At 41.4% G+C, this 16,353-nt stretch overlaps 1 protein-coding gene across 1 annotated transcript; it reads right to left on the bottom strand.

Moving 5' to 3' along the window:
• ZNF260 (zinc finger protein 260) lies at nucleotides 1-16,055 on the bottom strand. Its single transcript, XM_037517953.2, has 3 exons — nucleotides 15,735-16,055; nucleotides 11,978-12,172; nucleotides 1-4,882 (listed from the first exon to the last, which is right to left on the bottom strand). Exon 3 carries the CDS (start codon nucleotides 4,419-4,421, stop codon nucleotides 3,183-3,185), a length of 1,239 nt encoding a protein of 412 aa, XP_037373850.1. The 5' UTR covers nucleotides 4,422-4,882; nucleotides 11,978-12,172; nucleotides 15,735-16,055; the 3' UTR covers nucleotides 1-3,182.
• Nucleotides 16,056-16,353: the final 298 nt, after the last annotated feature.

Here is a 16,353-nt window from a genome sequence, read left to right as displayed (position 1 = left end):
ATGTTAGCGCTGCCCAGTGCTGAGGTGAACCACACCTTTCTAACCTCTTCTCCGCTGTGCAGGACCGAGGCTATCAGTACTTGCTCCAACAGTTATAGCACTGATGATGAGCAAGCTGGGAAGTCATTTTCTTGTCAGAACAAGGCTAATGATAAACAATGCAGGACTAAAACCAATTTTTCTTTTTTATTATCATTTCAAATATGTGATTGCTGCTGGTGTACAGGAAGATGGTATCAGAGCTGCTGAACAGAGGAACAAATCATTTGTACAACCAGAAACCCATCTTGAAGAAAATAATTCTCCTACCTTATGACATTAAATTCTAGATGGAGTAAATATTTACATATCGAATAAGGAAACAATAAGCAACGTGCAAGAGAACCTAACAACATATACAATGCAGATGAAAATCTTAATCTATAAACTTAGAAAAAATTAATATATTTGGTTACATAGACATTTAACAATATTTGTATGAATAAAAGGATTTTATGACAAATTCCTATGCTCTAACATATTTCGAGGTCTTCAAAATTGACAAAAAGATAGTAATTCTATAGAAAATGGGCTAATGATATGAAAATTTACAGAGAAGCAAATCTAGGAGCAGGTGAGGTTTATAGTCATCAGACAAGCATGAATTTTGGTATATTTATTGCAGGGGTAGAAGAAACTTGTCATTCTGATAATGGCAGCCTCTATTAAAACTTACAAGTAGCATGTATTTTTTGACCTAGCAATCTCTCACCTATATTCTCTACCCCAGAAATAAAAATATCTGAAATGGAAGGGTCAATTAGAAGGCTGTTAATTATAATTTTGCTTACGGTGGCAAATAACCAGCAACAAGTTGAATCCATAGGGGTGGCTGAATGCATATACGGTCTATAGTATCACAGGCTACTGAGCAGACTATCCATCTTACATTACCTGACCATCATAGTCATTCTTTTTGCTGTGCCAACAGTCACCAGAGGAAGGGGAATCCTCCTAAGTTTGGTCTGAATTAGTTCCTTGGCGCTCTTGTCACTTCAAAGCTGCACAAGCACAGGACAAATACTTAAAGACTATGAAAGAATGTTCAATAAGGAATGGAATAAAACAAGAGGATAACTTAAGATACATACAGATATACAGGTATATTATTTGGCAACATTACTAGCCATGAAGCAGGGATGGGCTTCAAATTACTCTGTTCAGAATCCTCATGTTGAAGGAGTCACAGTTTGAACAAATGCAAACGCCCACTATGTTTTAGGACAGAGAGACTGAATATAATCGAAGCCATTCCCCTCAAATAACTTAGAATCTTGTCTCAAGGCCAACCTTCAAAATGCTAGTAACCATAATATTCTCTGTCAGGTTACTGTGAAAAGGGAAGTCAAGTAAATAGAAATTCTTAGAAAGATTTCCTTTAAATGAAATGTTATTTATGTTCACTGTCTCCTTTTTAAAGCACCATTTGCCCCCAAGAAACAAACAGGGAGAGGGGAAAAAGAGAGAGGGGCTATCTGTGTTTGGCAGAACTGAGAAAAAAATTATAAACCTAAAGCCAAAACTGAAGCTGAAATGCAAGAGTTAATGTTTTACTCAGTGGCATATTAAAAAGAAAAAAGTAACATGCTTCCTTCATTTCAACAATTTGTAATGCCAACTGGTTATGTGACCCGTTAAAATTTCTAGTGTTTCAGTAAAATGAATTCTCTCTACCAAATCTGTGCATGTATTATTAAATGATATGACTGTTACATCATCCAACCTGTTGCAAAACCAAGCTTTAACTTAGTGATGTGCCATGAGTAAACACCTGATTTTAGTAAGCTACAACCTCAATTAAAAAGTTATTTCATTTTATAGTAATGATAGGATTTTAGAAATCTTTCCATATTAGCATCTGACTGGGAGTGTGACTCCATGTACAACTTATATATGCCTATCTTTTTTTTTTTGTTTTACAGAAGTTTTAAAGAAATAGCAAAAACAATAAAACACATATATCATACTACAGCCCAGAATTAACTAACATTGTTATATTTACTTGGAAACTTTATTTCTTTTTAATTACCATGCTTGGTCCCACTTCCCTTCCATCACTTTAATTCCTAGACAAAAACTTTTATGAACTGAATGTGTATCCTTTTAATCCATTATTCAGTTTTACATGAAAATATGTAACATAACCAACATTGAATACTAGTGTTGATTTAATTCAGTTATCACTGTAATCACCTTTCTTTACATGGTTTAGATCTTTGTTAATATAATTTGTTGTACTTAACTACTATAGAATACTCTGTGTGACTACATCACATTTTATTTAACCATTTCACAAGCAACATATATTTGTTTCCAATTTTTTAATAATTCATGCTACAAATAAGATAAAGGTATAAAATTCATTTTATTGAGTATATGGATGTGTGTATATATACACACACTCAACGGATGTTTTATATGTGTGTGTGTATATATTCAAGAGTGGGTATTCTGGAATCTATTATAGAAATTTTGCCCTATCCCAAGGTTTTAATATCATTTTCCTGCAAAATTCCTATGTTTTGCTGTTTGCATTAGCCTGCAATATTTTTGGATTTCAGAGTCAGTATTTTAAGACAACAGCAAAAATCTATTCTCTTTCTATATGAAGAGTCAGTTACCCTGAGACCATTTTTGAAAATAATCCATGATTTCCCTACCAACGTATGATGCCACCTTTGTTAATTACCAATTTCCTATAAAGGCATGCATGTTTCTGGATACAATATTCTGTCACAGTCTTCCCTATGGCTGCATCAAAAGCAACTAAATTTGATGATATATTTATAGAAAACATGACCAAAAAAGGGACAATTTTGGTTCCTCTAATTACAAATACCTCATATCTTTGTCTTAATGCATCAGGTGGGTCTTTCAGAACCATGTTGATTAGTGTCCATGACTGAATCCTTATTTCAATGAAAACGTTCCCGAAACTACAGCATAAATAATGTTTGTGCTGGGAGTCATGGGGAGCTGGGTTTTCATGACAGTATGCTTACTCAAATTCTCAGTGCTTTAAGTTTTGCACTGTTGAAGAACTTGCCACATTCATAACACTTTACTGTAAAATGAATTTTCTGAAATACTATTAGCATGAATTCTGTTGAAGGTTTTCCTAACTTCAAGGGATTCACAGAGCTTTAATGAGTATGAATTCTCTGGTGTCTGATGTGATGTGACTTCTGGCTAAAAGCTTTCCCACATTCAGTACACTGGTAAGGTTTTTCTCCAGTATGGATTCGCATATGTAGAGCAAGCGTCGAGAACTGCGAGAAGGCTTTCCCACATTCGTTACAACCATAGGGCTTCTCACCTGTATGGCTTCTCATATGCACAGTGAGAGATGAACTCTGGCAGAACGCTTTCCCACAGATTTTACATTCATAAGGTTTATCACCTGTATGGATTCTCACGTGTACAATAAGTGACGTGATTCGAGAGAAGGCTTTTCCACATTTATTACATTCGTAGGGTTTCTCTCCTGTATGAATGTTGTGATGTTTAATGAGGTACTGCTTCTGCCTAAAGATTGTTCCACACTCATTACATTTATAGGGTTTCTCTCCAATATGAATTTTCTCATGCTCAGTGAGATTTGACTTGCCACTGAAGGCTTTCCCACATTCCTTACATATATAGGGTTTCTCTCCTGTGTGACTTCTCTGGTGTCTAATGAGACTCGACTTCTGAATGAAGGCTTTCCCGCACCCTTTGCATTCATAAGGTTTCTCTCCAGTATGTATTCTTTGATGGATAATTAGGTTTTCCTTCTGGCTAAAGGCTTTTCCACACTCATTACATTTAAAGGGTTTCTTTCCACTATGGATATTTTGATGTTTAATGAGGTACTGCTTCTGGCTGAAGGCTCTTCCACACTGATTACATTCAAATGGTTTCTCTCCTGTATGAATTTTCTCATGCTCAGTGAGATATGATTTGCCATTGAAGGCTTTCCCACATTCTTTACATGAATAGGGTTTGTTCCCAGTACAATTTCTCTGACGTTTAATGAGACCTGGCATCTGAATAGAGGCCTTCCCACATTCATAAGATTTTTCTCCAGTGTGATGTTTCTGATGAGAAAGTAAGTTTCCTTTCTGGCTGAAGGCTTTTCCGCATTTATTACATTTATATGGTTTCTTTCCTGTATGACTTCTCAAATGCAGAGTAAGGGATGAGACTCGGGAGAACACCTTACCACATTCGGGACATTTGTGTGAATGCTCTTCAGTATGCATTTTCTTATGTTCTGTAAGATTTTGCTTCAAGCTAAAGGTTTTTCCACATTCATTACACTCAAATGGTATCTCTCTAGTCTGAATTTGATCATGCTGAAGGAGATCTGATTCAGGCTGAAGGCTTTCCAACATTTTTATCATGCAAAGGTATTTTCTCCAACAAGAATTCCTTAGTATCTCTTGATATGAAACATGGAAGAAAGCTTTTCCACATTCACTAAATTATAGGAATCGTCTCCAATATTAGCTCTTGGGTATCTAGTAATGATGAATTTATGATGAAAGACTTTTCACACTGGTTATTTGCAGATTAGACTATTAAAAGATGGAGAAATACAGCATCCTCATTTAATTCTTAAGGATCCTTTCTTAGACATCTTCTCTAATTTAAGTACAAATTATGTTCCCAACACTTTAAAACGTAGTCACACGTATGTAGGTGTACTTTTAAAGAATCAGTGTTGGTGATCAGAGAAAATACTTTTCTGTTTACTAGGCTGTCTATGTTTTTCCTTAGCTGTATTTTCACAGAGGAGGATGAAACTAAATTGACAAATCTTTCATGTTGTGTCTTCATCTACTTATAAATCCCCAGGTCTTCTCTAAAAGGAATTAAAAAAAAAAGCAAAAACACAACAAACCATTGAAAAGAATAACTGTAAAATATTTGGTGCCTGACATGCAGAAAATATCAAGATAAAGTAGTTATTGTCAATATCATTATCACGTCAACATTTGAGACTTTTCTGCTATTAATAAAATGCAGAAATGTGCTATTATGAAATACTCAGACTGATTCTATCAATATGAAAGAAAGCTGGGCTACGAATAACATTTATAGGCTCACATAGTTTAAGCAACTTTTATTTTTCTTTTTTCAAATTCTTTATTGTTCCCTACTACACTTCTTTTTTTTTTTTTTAAAGATTTATTTATTTATTCATACAAGCAGTGGGTACAGTCAGAAGAGCGGGAGGGTGACAGAATTCACCAGAGCCAGAGCGGGGAACAGAACAGGCAGACTGACGAAGTACACTGATGAGGGAGCAGTGGGCGGCAGGAGAGGTCTGCGCGCCATGTGGGACCCTCGCCCGGTGGCCGGGGATCGAACCAGCGCTGCAGAGGCTGTGGGTAGCTTCGCAACCCAGCACTCAACCACTGTGCCACCGGGGAGGCCCAGCTTTTAAATGTACCTTAAGAGAAAAAAAATGTAACCTAAGAGAAAAAAAAAGAGGTAATAAACAAAATAAGAACAAAAATAAAACTTGGTAAACCAGCCACTTATGATGAATGAAAAATAATGAACTGAAAGATAATTAAACAGGATATGTGATTAAATAAGGTATTTCTACGGCTTTGTGAAACTCCATTAAAATGACAGTAAGGGGAGCCTCCCTGGTGGCGCAAGGGGTTAATAAGCACAGCACTGAGAATCTATCCGCAGCCTCTGAAGCACGAGGTCGTTCCCCAGCCAGGGAGCTACCCACTGGTGGAGCAGATCTCACCTGTCTCACCCGCTGCTACCCTCAGCAGTGTATTTCAGTCAGTCTTCCTGTTCTGCTCCCCACTCTGTCCCTGATGAATCCTCTCTCACACACACACACCCCACCTCTGGCCTGTACCCCAGTTCTTCTATACATAAATAAATCTTTAAACAGTAAGGGGGTGTAGCAGGGCATGTACTCACAAAAACTGAAAGGTTGAGGAGATTAAGTAATGTATAAAAACTGCTATGAAATTCTGAAAGGAAAGCAAATAAAAGACTGCAAATTAATAGTAGAAGTGAGGGGCTTACATGACAAGTGAGCAGGTGAGAATACTAACTAGAAGCAAGATAATATGTCTCATAGATGTCACAGAAAAGCTCTGTAACTGGAGCAACTGAGAGAGAATGGAAGGTGGGCTTATTATATAATTACAAAAGGAGTAGGTAATGTGTCCAACTCTCCTAGCCAGAAGGAAATAAAAATTTACTGTACAGACAAGGTATAACCAAGAGGTTCCATACTTAGTGATGACAGGTGAAACGAATGACAGTACCATACTGGAAAGAAAAAGATGAGTAAAAAGTTACATGCAGAAAAGAGTCCTAAACCCATTCTACTGGGGTTATTTTTTTAATTGTTTAGATTTTATTTCTATATCTTTGCATGGAAGAACTGGGGTGTAGGCCAGAGGTGCAGGGGTGGGGGCGGTGGTGGTGAGAGGATTCCCCAGAGACAAGAGTGGGGAGCAGAACAGGCAGATCGAATGAAGTACACTGCTGAGGGGAGCAGCAGGCAAGACAGGAGAGGTCTGCTGCGCCATGTGGGTAGCTCCCTGGCTGGGGATTGAACTCATGCTGCAGTGGCTTCATAGTGCTGAGTCTTAACCCCGTGTGCCACCAGGGGCTCCTTTATCCTCACTTTCTTACAAATCATTGCAAGAACTGATTCTGTAATACAATGTCATGAAATATACACTATAATTTCCATAATTAGAAAAAATATAGCACAACACACTGCATATCATAAGTAAAATTTACTTCAAATGGAACACCGATCTCAACATATGCAATGAAACTATTAAGAAAAGAAAAATGGGGGCCTCCCTGGTGGCTCAAGGGGTTGGGATGAGACCTATGAAGCTATCCGCAGCCACTGCAACCTGAGTTCGATCCCCGGCCAGGGAGCTGACCCACATGGCGCATCAGACCTCTCCTGCCTCGCCCGCTGTTCCCCTCAGCAGTGTATTTCAGTCAGTCTGCTGTTCTGTTCCCCACTCTGTCTCTGGTGAGTCGTCTTACCCCCCCGCACTCTGTCCTGTACGCCAGTTCTTACATACATAAATGAATAAATCTTTAAAAAAAATTTAAAAAGCTAAATGTGTACTTAATATTATTCTACCTAGCAATTCCACTCCTAGGCCTTTAAGAAAAATGAATGCATATGTTCATACACATACTAGTATTTGAATGTGCATAATATTACTCATAAAGCCAGAAAACTGAAATTATAAAATGTCTATCAACTGGGGAATAGAAACATTATGTCCATACTATGTAGTAATAATTAGCATTTTAAAAGGAATCAAATACTTACATATTCATGAATTAATCTCAGAAATGTAAAACTAAGCCAAGGGCAGATAAGAAACTCTGACTTAAAAAAGGACATAAATTAGAAAAACAAAAACTTTCATATGTAAATTTCAAAATAAGAAATCTACTGATTTGAACAAATTCCTTGGTCAAAGAGAAAATTAAACTGCTAAATATTTAAATATATTATTTAGAAAAAGTACCTATCAGCACCCATAGAACACACATGGAAAAAATATAGGAAGAAATTTTAGCATAAATATTTATATTATTTTAAAAAGGAATAGTAATGATAATAAACATTGAAATTAAGGAATTACAATGAAGCAAACATAAGAAAAACAAAATTTAGCAAAGATATGAAAAGAAATCAATGTACTGCTAACAGAAAAATTGAATAAGAAATTCACAAGCTGATTTTTAGGGAAAAAATAGAAGAACATGAGAAAAATTACAAAAATAAAAATGTATTATTTGGAAATAACTGTAAACAGAAAATAAGCATTGTGGACACTATTTTGTTCAACCCTATGCAAAGTAATATGAAAACCTAGCAAATACAACTAATGAAAACTAAGACCAGGAAAGACAAAAAATCTAAACAGAAATAAAATTTAAACAGAGAATAAAAACAGAGACAATTGTTAATGTGTTTCCTCATTCCAAAGCCCAGGGCATAGACAGCTTTACATGCTGATTTTATTTACTTATTTATTTTGCGTAGAAGAATTGGGGTGTAGGCCACAGGTGTGGGGGTGAAAGGATTCACCAGAGATAGAGTGCAGAGCAAAACAGGAAAATCCACACTGCTGAGGGGAGCAGCGGGTGAGGCAGGAGAGGTCTGCTGCGCCATGTGGGGCAGATCTCTGGCTGGAATCTAACTCCTGCTACAGTGGCTTCCTGTAGCTTCAGAGTGCTGAGACTTTAAGCCCTTTCTCCACCAGTGAGGCCCCTGTCCCTTATATTTTTATAAGGGTTACATCAACATCCTTAATACACACTTATCAGAATAAACCATATTATAAAATGATTAAGCAAAATCATCGGACTATTAGGCAAAATGATCATTTTTAACAGCATTTATCTTATGATTTAAAAAACAATTTCAAAATATAAATATGAGGGCCTCACTGGTGGTGCAATGGGTTAAGTGTCAGCACTATGAAGCTAAGGCAGTCACTGCAGCATGAGTTTGATCCCCAGCCAGGGAGCTGACCCACATGGCCCAGCAGACCTCTCCTGTCTTGCCCGCTGCTCCTTTCAGCAGTGTTTCAGTAGATCACCTGTTCTGCTCCCCACTGTCTCTAGTGAATCCTCTCACCTCCACATTTCTGTCCTATATCTCAGCTCTTGTATGCATAAACAAAATAAATCTTTACCAAAAAAAAAATATATATATAAATATGAATGGCCTAATGTCAAGCAAATTATTTTTGTGCTTTAATACCTGAATGGAATAGTTCTAACAGGGGCTGTATGGTATACAAGCCTAAAATATTTATTAGCGGGCCCTTAACAAAAAGTTTTCTCATCTCTTGCCCTGGAGAGGTGATTGTGCTTCCTCCACCTGCTGGAACCAGGATGCATTGCTGATCTAGCTCGAACTCGCAATGTGGAGACAACATGGAAGAAATCTGGTTCCTTAATAGTCACAAAGATCCAAGCCACCATGATTACTTGGTAGCTTGATTACTCACTACTCTTAATTACTCACTACCTAACTGTTATGTGACCAAGAAAACAATTTCTAGGCCTCCCGGGTGGCGCAGCAGCTTAAGTGCAGCGCTGTGAAGCTGTCCGAAGCCTCCGCAGTTCGATTCCCGGCCAGCCAGGGAGAAACCAACATGGCGTGGCAGACCTCTCCTGACTCACCCAGTGCTCCCCTCAGGAGTGTATTTCTGTCCTTCTGCCTGTTCTGCTCCCTGCTCTGTCTCTGGTGGATTTTCTCACCCTCCCCTGCCTCTGGCATGTACCCCAGTGCTTATATAAATAAATAAATCTTTTAAAAAAATTGAAAAAAAAAAAATACAATTTCTGTTCCTTAAACCAGTACATTTTGAGGTCTGTTATAGTAATTTTATTTTATCATCATTGATACACTTTTCAGTCCTGCAGATGCTTAATCAACTAAGGTGCTCTACCATGAAAACAGTCACTGACAAAAAAAATAACACATGATGGGGCCTCGCCTGGTTGCGCAGCGGTTGAGCATTGGGCTGCGAAGCTGCCCGTAGCCTCTGCAGCGCCAGTTCGATCCCTGGCTCCCGGAGAGGGTCCCACATGGCGCAACACATCTCTCCTGCTATGCCCACTGCTCCCCTCAGCAGTGTACTTCGGTCCTTCTGCCTGCTCTGCTCCCCACTCTGGCTCTGGTGAATTCTCTCACCCTCCCGCACTTCTGACTGTACCCAGTGCTTGTATAAGAAATCTTTAAAAAAAAACACATGACGGTCTGTAGTTTGCCAACATCCTCTCTGACAGATCACCATTTATATAGAATATGCTTAAGAGTTTACTTGACATTTGAGCATTCTGATTTATAATTTATATTTGAAAATATTTCGTCAGCAGCCTGGACATGTCTCCTTAGCAATCTGGATTCATATATCCAACTGGCTACTTGAGATCTCCACTTGGATGTCTCATGAGGATGTAATGAAGTCCACCCAAACCCCAACTCTTGCTCTCCCAAAGCCACTCCTCCCAAATTCTTCTCATCTCTCTAAGTAGCAACCTCATTCTCTCAGTTGCTCAAGCCATGACACACTATCTCAGGTCACACAGAAATATCTTCACATCATATTGGTTTCATCTTCAAAGTATGCTCTGATGTTGTTATTCCCACACATCTCTCTGGGACTACCAAAAGCCTTGGCCATCCCGTCTCCCTGGATGACTGTAACAGGCTATGCATTTTGTTCCTACTTTTGTCTTTGCCACTTTACAGCTCTTCTCAATACACTAGCCAGTCACAATCCAATCATGTCACTGCTCTGTCTCAAAGCCTCCCATGTCCTCATACAGACACTCAGAAGTACACACCGCTAATAGTGGCTGCCTCTGGGGACAGAAATGAAGACCTGAGGGCCAGGAATGATGAAAAAAGTCACTCTTTTAATTTTCTATAAAGTATATGTACTAATTTTTTAAAAGATTTATTTTATTTATTTATGCATACAAGAACTGGGATATAGGCCAGAGGTGCAGGGGGTTAGAGGATTCACCAGGGACAGAGTGGGGAACAGAACAGGCAGATCTATTGAAATACACTACTGAAGGGAACAGCAGGTGAGAAAGGATAGGTCTGCTGCACCATGTGGGTAGCTCCCTGGCTGGGGATCAAACTCAGGTTGCAGTAGCAGGTGATGGCTTGACAGCGCTGAGACTTTACCCCTGCGCCACCAGAGAGGCTCTGTACTAAATTTTAAGAATAATAGTATTATTTCTTTTTAAAAAGCAATGGGGAGGTGAGCAAATAGGAAGTCAGTATTAACTCCCAAGCATTAAAAAGCAGGGGAGTGGAGAAATTTTGAATTATGACAATTGGAGGTAAGAAGACCACAGTAAATAAGGGGGCAATGAGCCTCTCCAGTGGCGCAGCGGTTGAGCGCTGGGCTGCGAAGCTGCCTGGAGCCTCTGCAGCACCGGTTCCATCCCCAGCCCCCCGACAGGGTCCCACATGGCGGGCAGACCTCTCCTGCCGCCCGCTGCTCCCCTCAGCAGTGCATTTCATCAGTCTGCCTGTTCTGTTCCCCGCTCTGGCTCTGGTGAATCCTTTCTCCCTCCTGCGTTTCTAACTGTACCCAGCGTTTGCATAAATAAATAAATAAATAAATAAATAAATAAATAAATAAATCTTTAAAAAAAAAAAAAAAGGGGAGGGGGCAAAATTCAACTCTGGTTTATAATAAGGAAAGGTGGGAGAAATGATAGAAAAGTGACATCTTTAAAAAGAGAATCTACTTGCTAGTTTTTAGAGTACACATCGGTAACCCTTTCCAAGAAGCGAAGGCTTAAGGAAAAGAGTCTCAACATGTACGCAGAAATGAAAAATGTAGAATATTAGCGAAAGAGAGAACATGAAACTCAGGATGTAAAAATCATAAAACTGAGAATACAAATGAGGTAGAAAGGTTGGCATCCCTCCCTGGTGGCGCAGGCGGTTGAGTGCCGCGCTGTGAAGCTGTCTGCAGCCTCTGCAGCGCAGATTCGATCCCGGCCAGCAGGTGAGAATCCCATATGGCACTGCAGACCTCTCCTGTCATGCCCGCTGCTCCCCCGAGCAGTGTATTTCGTCAGTCTGCCTGTTCTGTTCCCCACTCTGTCTCTGGTGAATCCTCTCACCCTCCTGCACATCTGCTCTGTACCCCCCGGTTCTTGTATAAATATATAAATCTTAAAAAAAAAAAAAAAAAGAAGGGTAACCAGTCCTTCAGAACCTGAGGAAAGAAGAGCATTGGTCTCTGTGAATGCTATTTGGGAATCTAAAGAATTCTTAGCAACTGCCAAAAAATCTAAAATAAGTAAATAAATAGATAAATAAATAAATAATTAGAGAGGTTACTAAATAACTGAAATGACCCTTTGATCTATTCATACCTACTGGATTCTTACTCACCTGCGAGAGTATTTCTTTCTCAATCCATTGCTGTTCTTCTTTGAACTGGTGATTTCAAACTTCTAAATAGTGACTAGGGACTTGGATGTTACAGTTAGGGGTGAAAGCAGCACCCAGAATTCAGGCTGAGCCCTTGAACTGACAGAGGTGTTGAAGAAGTAACTGGAGCTCCTCAGGGTACACAAAGAAACTGGTCTGTAAAAAGAACAAAAGTAATATGACCCTTTGCCTAGAAGCTGGAACACAGATGTACACACGGGAGCACTCAGAAGCAGTGTATTTACATTTTGCATCCGAGGCCAAACCCGTTACACCATCTAAAGCCTCCACACATTTCAGAAATGAGAAACAGTAGACACCCTGTTTTCAGAATAAGAGAAACTGTAAGACTAACTTGCTACAGTTCTCCAGAATCAGCACTTGCACAAGTACCATCTTTGGTAACCTGGCTCCTGACGGAATAGTCTGAATATCAGTTTCCACCATAACATTACTCACAAATGTCAACTCAGTGACATTGAGTGATATGGCTCAAATGTAAAGGTAATTATTCTGGTATTATTCATGTATCAGAATTCGTAAAATTTTAGAAGCTTAATGGTTTCCCTAGGTTACATTACTCTAGAAGAAGTTAATTAGTATCAATGCCCTCTTGATCCAGTAAATATATATTTATCATTTATTATGTGTAACTGAAGAGATCATAGCCTCCAATGTATAAATGGGTGTGACAGGTAACAAACTTAGCTTTTTCCTTACTCAGATGAGGCTTATAATCAGGCTGACAGAGCTATGAATTGGTGAAACAGGTAATGTCAACGTGGGAATGGATAGAGGGAAATCATGGGAGGAAGGAAATCAGTGTACTATCCTAAACAGCCGGGTGCAGCCATCTATACGGACCCGGAGCTCAGGACAAGCCTCAAACACCAATGCACGCCTCTTAGTCACTGTGTCAGGTGAAGTCACAGCAATGAAATGATGCTTCTCATAAAGAGCTTCCAGGTGAAAAAGGATGATCAAAGCCAGAAACCTAGGAACACTCTTGGAGGTTTTGTCACACTATCACCTCAAGGGCGTGAGTTCGATCCACCACCAGGGAGCTGACCCACATAGTACAGCAGACTTCTGATTCACCTGCTGCTCCCCTCAGCAAAGTATTTCAGTCAGTCTGCCTGTTCTGCTCCCCACTCTGCCTCTGGTGAGTCCTCTCAAACCTCTTTCCCCTTCACCTCTGGCACGCATCCCAGATCTACGCAAAAAGAAAAGAAAAAGAAAAAGAAAGAAAGAAAGGGAAGGAAGAAAGAGGAAAAGAGAAAGGGGGGGTGGAGAGAGGGAGGGAGGGAGGGAGGAAAGCAGGAAGGAAGGAAAGACAAGACAAAGAAAGAAACCTCGGAACCCTAATAGTTAAAGGACAAACAGAAATGGAAGTCACTAATGAACTTTGGGGGAGGATTGGTTTTCACTGGAATTAGAGTATCACAGAAGTCAAGAAAACATTCCAGAATGATGGGGTGATAGACATCCGAAATGGAATAGAACAAACATAGAAATCTAATTCCTCCACCCCAGTTAAAAAATGGAAATGCAGGGCCTCCCCTGGTGGCGCAGCGGTTGAGCGCTGGGCTGCGAAGCTGCCCACAGCCTCTGCAGCGCCGGTTCGATCCCCGGCCACCGGGGAGGGTCTCACATGGCGCAACAGACCTCTCCTGCCATGCCTGCTGCTCCCCTCAGCGGTGTATTTCATCAGTCTGCCTGTTCTGTTCCCTGCTCTAGCTCTGGAGAATTCTCTCACCCTCCTGCTTTTCTGACTGTACCCAGTGCTTATATAAGTAAATAAATAAATCTTTAAAAAAAAAAATGAAAATGCACAAAACGTTGAAACAGTAAAATGTGATTCTAACCCCTGCCCCAGGTGCTACATCTTCCTCCACAATGTTTACTTTCTTTTTTGGGGGGTGGGGGGAGCAGAAAAGGATTAATTGAAATATCCTTCAAGGAAACAGGTGGTGGAATGGGAGGCATCCTCTGCCCACAAACTTTATTTTCTATATAAACTTAAACTTTCTTCATGCAATTACAAATACCCTTTCTTAAAAAAAAAGATTTATTTATTTATACAAGCACTGGGTACAGTCAGAAGCGCAGGAGGGTGAGAGAATTCACCAGAGTCAGAGCAGAGAGCAGAGCAGAGAGCAGAGCAGGCAGACATTGCTGAGGGGAGCAGCAGGTGGCAGGAGAGGTCTGCAGCCATGTGGGACCCTCACCAGTGGCCGGGTATCGAACCAGCACTGCAGAGGCTGCGGGAAGCTTCGCAGCCCAGCCCTCAACCGCTGCGCCACCGGGGAGGCCCACAAATACCCATTCTTATCCCCTCTTTACTCAAAAAAAGTATTATATCTAACATTGTACACTCTGCTTTCTTCACATAACAAAATACCTTTAAAGTCTAAGATATGTATGTCCATTTGTTTAAGCTTTTTTTGGGTCCTTCAAAAACATTAAAAAAAACTTCATATAGGCTTTAAAGATTTGTTTATCCCTAGGTATTTTATCTGATGTGTTGTCATTGTAAATAAAAGTCTCTTAAATAACTATCATCTTTTTCATAATAAGCATGTCCTCTTAAAAATGAAAAAAATAACTATCACTGACTACTTTTTCATTCCCTAGTTAAGCGTGATAAAATACTTGAATGGGGCCTCCCCGGGGGCGCAGCGGTTGAGCGCTGGGTTGCGAAGCTGCCCGCGGCCTCTGCAGCGCCGGTTCGATCCCCGGCTGCTCCCCGGCCACTGGAGGAGGGTCCCACAAGGCGTGCAGACCTCTCCTGCCGCCCGCTGCTCCCCTCAGCAGTGTGCTTTGGTCCTTCTGCCTGCTCTGCTCCCCGCTCTGGCTCTGGTGAGTTCTCTCACCCTCCTGCGCTTCTGGCTGTACCCAGTGCTTGTATAATTAAATAAAAATAAATCTTAAAAAAAAAAAACTTTAATGTTTTTACAGATAGACCTGTCTTTGTAGCCAGAAGTCAGATTACAAAACTCACCGAAAAACCAGAGCGTCTTAAATTGCCAACTTGATCTCTGTGCAGGACAAACTGCTTAACTGGCTGCTGTCTGCACTAGTAGTAACTACCTCTTACTGCTATTTCTTAGTCCAGGGCTTCTCAAAGCGGTGCAACCATAGTTCCTCCAAAGAATTAAGAAAACTCAAGTTGGGAGTCTAGACACCCAACAAGTTTTCCAGAAATCCTTCCTCCTAAAAAAATGAACGCTGACTTCTTTTTCGACTTCACCATCAGCCCACTTTTGCATAAAAACCGCTTTTAAAATCACGGACTGCTCAATTCCTTAGCCTTTGCCCTTTCTGTCAGAAAAATGCCTGTTCCACAAAAAAATGCATCTTTATTATTTTAGAAATGAGAAACATGAGGCTTAGCGGTTACTACCCCCCAAAGCGCACAATGCCATCCACTCACGGCCACAAAGGTGCAACCACGGCTCCCCACACAGGTGGCAACCGCGCACCCCTCGCCCACCTCTGGACGCCGCCGCCCGCCCCAGGCGCCTCCCGCGCCCCTGCCCCCATCCACGCCGAGCTCCGAGCGCGGCTCGCCTCCGGAGGCGATTCCTCCCCTTCCATCTCCCGGGTGCCGTCGCGGGCGCCACCAATCCTCCCCTTCAGCCTTCCTGCCCGGGTTTGGAACCCCAAAACCTAGGTCCCACACCCAGATCGCGGTTCGCGGACCCAAAACCAAACTCACCAGCAGACAAAGAGGACGATGGCGAGCCGGGGCGTGTGCGCCTGCGCACTCCTCGGGCGGGCGCGCACTCCCAGAGGCCTCCGGGCTCCGCCGAGCGGGACTCGGTGACCTCGGGGTCGGCCGCTGCTGGCTGGTCCTTCTCTTTTAGGACTGTGGCCTACATTCCCCGGAAGTTTCAGTAATTCCAGTCACCTTTCAGCACCAAAGCACCCCGCGCTGACTCCAAGTAGGGCGACTGTGCGAGGCTGCGCCAGGCGCAGAAGACTGCGAGGCGCTGTTCGAGTCTGGGAGATGGAAGCCGGGGACGCTCTGGCTGGGATCCAGCGGGCCGCCATCTTGCTCGTGGCGCTGAACTACATTTCCCAGAAGGCGCCGCGCGCGCCTCTGCGCGCGGCGAGGATGACGTTGCTGAGGTTTGCTGTCCGCTCCCCAGTGCTGCTCGCTGAGCGGCATAGCTGGGTCGCTAGGGACTGACTGCTTTCGGGGACACCCCAGGTGAAAAGTCCAGAGTGTGGGGCGGGGACGGAGATTGAGTATTAAGTCTGTTCTGTGACTGTGTCCCAGGATGTTTGATTATGACTTGTTAGGAGGTGGTTTCGGAAAGCCCTTAGGCACCATC

The sequence above is a fragment of the Talpa occidentalis genome, unplaced genomic scaffold, assembly GCF_014898055.3.
Source record: "Talpa occidentalis isolate TD23 unplaced genomic scaffold, MPIMG_talOcc4v2.1 talOcc4.17, whole genome shotgun sequence".
Lineage (NCBI taxonomy): Eukaryota > Metazoa > Chordata > Mammalia > Eulipotyphla > Talpidae > Talpa > Talpa occidentalis.
This window is presented reverse-complemented; position numbering and strand designations above follow the sequence as displayed.

Coding starts and splice junctions, on each gene's coding strand:
- ZNF260 (XM_037517953.2), bottom strand. CDS start 4,421: ATGATAAAAATGTTGGAAAGCCTTCAGCCTGAATCAGATCTCCTTCAG.